Genomic DNA, 7,750 nt, shown 5'->3' on the forward strand with positions numbered 1-7,750 from the left:
TTTATTCTCTAATTAGGCTACACTATTTAAAGATTATTGATTTGATGTCTTAAAATGTCAGATGTTTCTTAATTAATAACTTTATCTGACTTCATTTGGATCAAGCTACTTTTTTTATTAGGTCATATTGTCAATAAGATATACGATGCTAATTAGCCGCAATGGTTTACTTTTTAGTCCAGCATATCCTCCCACGGACTCCCACGAATAGATAAGGAATACAAGCCTAGTCACCGACCCTTTGATTGGCTTAAAGGGAGCCGGCTGTCACGTCAATGCATAGAGCCACTGTGCGAAGGAAATTCCCAGTGCGCGTGCAGGATAAAGCAGGAATGGATCTCACTCACAAACCGCGTTCACGTTGATGCCGGTGGGATATAAAAAAAATATCAGGAAAATGACGCAATATGCTCTTGGAGGTAAGAAACGTAGTTATACTTTTGGTCAGTTCTGTTCCACTTTGAAAGTCAAGTTAAGTTGATAATATCGCAATGGGAATTTCCTTCGCACAGTGGCTCTATGAGCTATATCCTACTGTAAAAAAACTGCATTTGCTTGTCTTCATCTTAAGGTTGAAAAATTAGCTTAAACTTTAGGAAAACCAATTCATTTAAATTCAACTTCTGTTATGGTGGTGCATAGTCTGCATACTAATGAAAACACATTTTTAAGTGGCTATGTAAACATTTGATGAAGATATCGAGAACCAACAGGTTGCAAACAGCAGGAAATATCAACAGCATAAAGATAACGTCTAATACATTAACGATGTGGTACACCTTTTAATGGGTTTAATTTAAGAATGAACTAAATCATTTTAAATCATGAAAATATACAAGTTCGATTGTGTAAGCTAAAAATAACTGGTGGAAATGTTCTGGTGTAGCTTATATAAATCTGGTTATAAATGCTTAAATGTTGCTATAAAAAAAGATGTATTAAATATAATTTATTTTAGTTGGGCTTTTTCTTTCTCTTTTTTTATATGTAGTGGTTTAGCAGCCCATGTAACACCTGTCACAGGGAATCAAAGGGCTCTGTTAGAATTTAGAGAGACCAATAGATTTCATTGGAATCATATTAGCATAGGAATTAGTTGGAGCAGTTCATTATAAGGGCCTCCATCAAGAAATTAATATGAGTCATTGCCTCCACTTTAGATATTTATGTAAACTGGCTAAACATCATCATTCCTGACCCAGTAAAGTCTAATAACACCAGCTTGAAGCATACTGTATTTCATTTGTGGTAACAGCGACCGCATAACAAGTGTTCTATTAGGCTAGTAGCTATCTTATCAATGACTGGGTCTCATCAATGACTGAAATGGACCCAGGCAATAAATTACACCAAGCAATAATATTTTTCCTGATAAGGATCATCGGCTCACTGTCCACAGTAGAGAGCCTTAACCTTTTCCATCCACCATCTGGCCATGATAATGTCTCTGAATTGCCCATGCCCTGGTGAGTCATGATCAGGGTGATCTCTGGTTCACATTCTCCTTGAAAAGGACAATTTTTGCAGAGCTTCTCATTCTCAATCAAACAGATTGGGCCTGATGGATGAGTCATAGTCAGAGACTGTCTGTCACCAAGTGTTTACGTTGCAGGACAAGTTACTTTTTGGTGTCTGAAATGGCACCCTTTTCTCCTTATAGTGCATTGATTTTGACTAGGGCCCTGGTCAAAAGTAGTGCACTACACAGGTAATAGGGTGCCATTTCAGACATCCCTTGGTGTCCCGATTACATTGCTTATAAATATGTAGTCAGTGAGATGAGATGAGAGCTGATATCGCCTCCTACACATTTACTAAGCCTCATTGAAAGCAGGAAATGTGACTCCACCGCATTCAGTTCAGTCTGCTGCTCTGGTTTATATCAAAGCCCATAACGGTGCCAATTTCCATTTCCAAAAGAGAACAATTAGTTAGGATTAGGACCCAAAGACATTTCCTGTTTAATCTCATAATGGATGACGGGTGTAGAAACATAATAAGTTAAGGGCTGTATTGGTAAATAAATAAGGTAAATAGAATTATGTTCAATGATTCATAATGAATAGGAGCAAATTAATGGGGGCCTCTCTCTCTCTCTTGCTCACTCTCTCTCTCTCTCTCACTCTCTGCATTTCTGAGTCACTAATGTAATTGAAACGTAACCCCTCCTGTGTCCAGTCCACCTGCAGATTCTGCTGGCAGTGGGTCTGGCAGTGTTCTGCTTCTGCCTGGTGCTGGGCTGTCTACTATGTTGGCGGAGAGGGAAGTATCATCCACCAGAGGACAACGAGTCTGCACTGTCCACTTCCTCAGCCACGTGTGAACGGGTCACTGTGACCCTGACCCCCTCCTCTGGCACCTTACCCATCAAGCAGCAGTATGAGGAGCTAGACGGGGATGTCCTGGACCTCCCCTCCCCCAATAGCAGCTCCTCCCCCTCTGAGGATGACCTTACCGCCCTGCCCTTTGAACCTCGCCCCCGGTCGTCCTCCTCCGAGCTGAGGTCCTCCCCCAGGTCCTGCTTCCCCATGCGTCGCCTCAGCACCCCGGCTGTGTCCTCCTCCTCCCACTACAAGCCTTCAGGCCATGGCCGTGCCTCCCTGCCCTCCATCCCCAAACTGGGCCTAGTCTCCAAGACCCGTCGGGCGCTGGAACGCCGCTGCACTGTGACCGGTGACAACTTCTTGTACAGCGAACAGAGCCGCCTGACCAGCCCTGGCAGTGCCATGCACCCTCCTGGCCCTCAGGGGGAGCTGTCCCAGCCACAGTACGGCTCCAGCTCCAGCTCCAGCTCCCTATCCATCCCCACCAAGCCTGCTCCTCTCCTGCACTTCTCCCTGCTCTTCTCCCCGGCACGGGGCACTCTGACCACCAACATCATGGGTCTGTCCGGGGCGGCACGGCGGCGCAGTGGGGTGTTCGTACGAGCCAGCCTGCCCCCGCTCTGCTCCTCACCCCAGCAGGGGGCGTCTCGGCGGCCCAGCCTCAGCCCAGAGATACAGTGCCAGAGCCTTGTGCTACAGGTGGGCTCTGTGGAGGAGCTCCGTGCCTGCACCCTCCGGCTGGCTGTGTTCAGCAGGGACTTCTCAGGCCTGAGAGAGACAGCGCTGGGGGAGCTGGAGATGCCTTGTGGGGAGATGGACTGGGAGCCTGACACAACTGTCACCTACACCAGGGAGCTCACCCCCACCAGGAGTAGGCTGAAAAAGGTAACACATTATGCATGTCATTATACAAGTCTAGGGTACTATCATAGAAAAATTACAACATAGATAGATATATAGTCATTCTATTTCTATGGGCACTATAGCCTCACAATCACTATCAAAACATTTCCCCACAATCTTAGACCTCTTTTTTTCAGTTAACTTTACGCACAGCAAAACTACACACACTGGGGCTATGAATAGCCCATATCATGTTTTATCAATGAGGGAGTGTGTCAGGCTAGTCTAATCAGAACAAGGTCTGGGCCAGCGGCCATTAGCAGTTTTTCCACTGTTGTTGGACATGGTGACATTGTAGTTTGTGACTGGAGAGCAAACATGTGGAGTGCAGTGAGCAGTGTGCCGTGTCCTCTGTGGTGCTGTGGCGGATGTGCCAGAAGGTATTACTGACAGCCTGAGCTGGCGAGGGTGTGGGTGAGCGGGACAGAGCTAGGCCTCTGGCGCTGGGCTAAGCGGGCATGGTGATGTATGAATGGACATTCTGTAGACACCATGTCGTATTAGTGGATCTCTGCGTGAAGCTGGATGGCAGCATGCAGGCGCCTCTGATCTCAGCTACAAGGCACAGAGAGATGTCATCCATACTGACCATGTGAATGTGGGAAATGTCACATGTATGAAGCTCAATGAGTTATCATCCAATGAGAAAATGAATAGAAGTTGAGAGATGGTAGCTGATAGGTGAGGTGATGATGTTGTTGTGATTTCTAATGGTACTGTAGTGGTGCAATGAGATCAGATTAAAGTCGCCATATTACTGTAATCCGTTAGCATTATAACCCTATTGTTGACATCATATGGGAGGCCAGGGACTGACGTGGCAGGGTTTTGGAGCTGGTGCAGAGTACCAAGGGACGAAAGTAATGTACCCTCACAGACAGGGTGGTCACTTTAGCTTTGTGACGTCCGGAACCAATGGGTTCGTCAGCCCACTTACAGGTTACTCAGCATTTGACTCTGCAATGTCATGCCTTGTCCTGGCTGAGTCACAGAGATACAGACAGAGGCAGTCAATACAATTATTGGAATTGGATGAATATGCTAGTGTGTGGTTGTGAGGAAAAAAACTATTAGAAAATACTGTGTTGAGTTGAGTGACACAGAGTGGGGTCTCTTGAGCAAAATGACTACTGACTGAGAGACAGAGCGAGTGAAGTGAATCTCCCTTGTTGGGTGATCTCCCATTAGACTCCACTGGTCTCACAAACACTGGCAGGCTCACAGCTGCATGCTCACTAGGTCTGGGCCCAGGGTGCTGTCGGCTCTAAATAAGCAACTAATGAGATTCATTATGCTTTTTGTGAAATTAATCTCATGGACACTGTAAAAGACTAGATTAACATGTTAAGAATGATACCCTTGTAGCTCTCTAGTGTTTAGCGCCAACAACATGTCATTCTTTTTATCCTGTGTTTTGTACATCAGTCACCTCGGGACACAAAGAAAGAACATCTGCTTAATAAAACAACACAACAACAACACTGTGTTCCTCTTTTCCTGTTCTTAACTCAGCCTCTCCCCTCCCAGAGTACGAGTTCCCAGGAGACGTTGGGTCATAGGAAGAGTTCGCTCTGTGCTGCTCCACGGGCCCTGGGTCAGCTCTTCATTCTGCTGCAGTACCAGACACTGGCCCACCGCATCAAAGTGATGGTCCGCAAGGCTGAGAATCTGGCCAAACTCTCCCGGATGCCAGGAGCAGCAGGTATGACATGTTCATTTAGCTTTTACCCCAAGCAACATACAGAACTGTCCACATTGACAGTGATACACATGCAGGAATCAATACCACAACTCTGGGGTTGCCAGCACTATGCTTAAAGCCACTGAGCCATTATTTAGAACCACCCCAGTTAAGCCCTCGACCTCACAATCCCATATCCAGTCCCAGCCACAGTACAAGCCTTAGTCACAGTCATATTCCCAGGCCCCTGCCGCCCTGATTCAGCTCCTTATGAGATTGCAGATACTGATGGGCCTCCTGTAATTTCCTGTAATTTCCTCTCTCTCTCTCTCTCTCTCTCTCTCTCTCTCTCTCTCTCTCTCTCTCTCTCTCTCTCTCTCATGTTGATTGTTGCTCTCATGTCCCTACAGATCACTACGTAGTCATCAACCTGCGTCAGGATGGGAAGGTGATCAGTACTAAGGTGACCAAAGGGGCGGGAGGACACAACGCTGTGTGGAACGCTCCCTTTCTCTTTGACCTGCCTGTTGGTGACATCACTCAGCTGCCTCTTGCTCTGGAGTTCATCATCATGCAGGTAGGAATGACTCAGTGGTGAAGAATTAGGAGAGTGCAACCACGGATAATGTAATAACAGATAATAACTTGTTTGTCCACAGTTTTTATTACATCCTCAATTATGTTACAAGTCTTCCATCAAATGTGTCTTCTGTGCATTTGCGTCTTACAACTATCTGTATGTTCTTTTTCTACAAAATAAATGTCTCAGACTTACTGTATATGGTCAGAGAGCAACCAATGAAACAGCTATCTCTCCAACAGGGGCGGCTCTACACGAAGAGCAGCATGCTGGGCCGTGTGTTGATTGGCTACGAGGCCCCGGAGGCAGGACAGGGACACTGGAGGGACATGTGCAGTCAGGGACAGGTGGAGACAGCACACTGGCACCCCATCACACCAGAAGTCTTTTAGGACTTTAGAACAGACCCTATGGAGGTGTCAGGAGGGTCAGGACGTTGCTGGAGAGAGAACAGGTGATAGAGGGCTTGCCAGACTAATGGGACACACACAAAGGACGGACAGCAAATGGACTATCGGTGGTGGCGTCTGTAAACATATTGTGATGTTATTGCATTTAGACTTGTAGTATCTGATACTTACTGTTCCACACTGCCCTAACAGTGAGATACAGGCCACAGGACGGACTGCCACTACTGCTGTATGATACCATTTGCATGGATTTGTGTTATATGTTGGTGTTGTTTGTATCCTAGAGAAAAATCTGTCAGTCTCACACATCTTTAAAGCTGGAATCCTTAATTGAAACAACAGCAAAGTGGCCCTCCACCTGTGTTTTGGTAAAACGCTGAGGGATGAGCCTGGAGAAAGATAACCACTCTCAAATTCATAGTCAGGACTGAACATCCATGATATAAAAAGTATAATTCTAACCATGTTTTGAGGCTATACAGTGTTTGTTTACATTTACATTGTTTACAAACATGGAGTAAAACAAGCTTGTATTTTGGGTTCTGATGGAGTAGGACAGTTGAAATAAGCTCATGAGGCATTTACAAATTAGATTTTTCAAGAATCAATGGGTATATACTGTATCATTAATTGATATGTCCAAAAATGGATGTAGCAACTAAGGATTTCAACTTTAAGGACCATTGTCTGAATTTGCTCTACTGTCAATGATTCTTAAATCATGGCCAAACCACTTATTGAGTCATGGCCAAAACACTTATTGAGTCATGGCCAAAACACTTCTACTTGTGGTTTACTGTGACGTTCTGTGTCAGTATTTGTCCTCAGCAGTGATCTCTGCTTGCTTTGTTTGTGTTGTGCTCTTGTGGTACTTTTGGTCTGTGCTACTTGCATGATTGGGATCTTTGCCAGACATTAGCGTTATTGAAAAAGGGACATTGATCGTCATGTGCTATACTCTGTCATGCGCTACTCATCCACCATCCACTGTGGCTCTCCAGGAGCAGGATGATAATAGACAAATGTACAGTACTTGTATAGGTGTTTGCCTGAATCATTATATACCATACATCTTTATCTGGATATGATCAAGCCTGTTCCAGAGAACCACTCCAAACACCTTCATGAAGACAGGAGTCTGAAAATGATTTGCATACATCAATCAGCCATCAATTGATTACTGTAACTATGTAGACATGCCTTTTAAGGGACTTATACTGTACACATTCTGTCATGGGACTTTCATTTCTTTTAATCAGCATTGACAAATGGAATGCCTGTCTTGTATTGCTAAAATTGCATATTTATGCCTTTGCTTTTTAACAGAGAAAGCTCTCACAGTTGACATATGTCTCGGAATTAAAGTGATGTGATAAATACCATATGCTCTGTCATATTTACAGATAGTATATGTACCATGCACTAGAATATTACATGCACCTAACATTATTACAAGAAATAATACCACAGTTGACTAGTGGAGTAAAATGCCTGATATGGAAAGAGATGTCTGGAAAACTTGTAGATCTTCAGTTTAGCTCCATTGTTTCTTATGTAGTGCTGATGGCATGCCTTTTGATGGATCTAAATATCCATATGTAACAGTGTTGCTTCCCTCCCTCTCCTTGCCCCAACCTGGGCTCGAACCAGGGACCCTCTGAACACATCAACAACTGCCTTACACGAAGCATCATTAGCTGTCGCTCCACAAACTACAACTACTTCAAGGTCTCAGAGTGAGTGACGTCACTGATTGAAATGCTACTAGCGCGCACCGCTAACTAGCTAGCCATTTCACACCGGTTACGCATAGATTGAGTTTAAAGTGCAAAGATGATGTATTCCAACACCT

General features: G+C 44.8%; 1 protein-coding gene across 1 annotated transcript; it reads left to right on the top strand.

Moving 5' to 3' along the window:
- Positions 1 to 330: 330 nt before the first annotated feature.
- LOC311111434 (uncharacterized protein) lies at positions 331 to 7,243 on the top strand. Its single transcript, XM_084154151.1, has 5 exons — positions 331 to 419; positions 2,179 to 3,209; positions 4,755 to 4,929; positions 5,319 to 5,485; positions 5,731 to 7,243. The coding sequence occupies exons 1-5, from the start codon at positions 365 to 367 to the stop codon at positions 5,878 to 5,880; spliced, it is 1,578 nt and encodes a 525-aa protein (XP_084010277.1). The 5' UTR covers positions 331 to 364; the 3' UTR covers positions 5,881 to 7,243.
- Positions 7,244 to 7,750: the final 507 nt, after the last annotated feature.

This window comes from Coregonus lavaretus, assembly GCF_964263955.1.
Source record: "Coregonus lavaretus genome assembly, chromosome: 37".
Lineage (NCBI taxonomy): Eukaryota > Metazoa > Chordata > Actinopteri > Salmoniformes > Salmonidae > Coregonus > Coregonus lavaretus.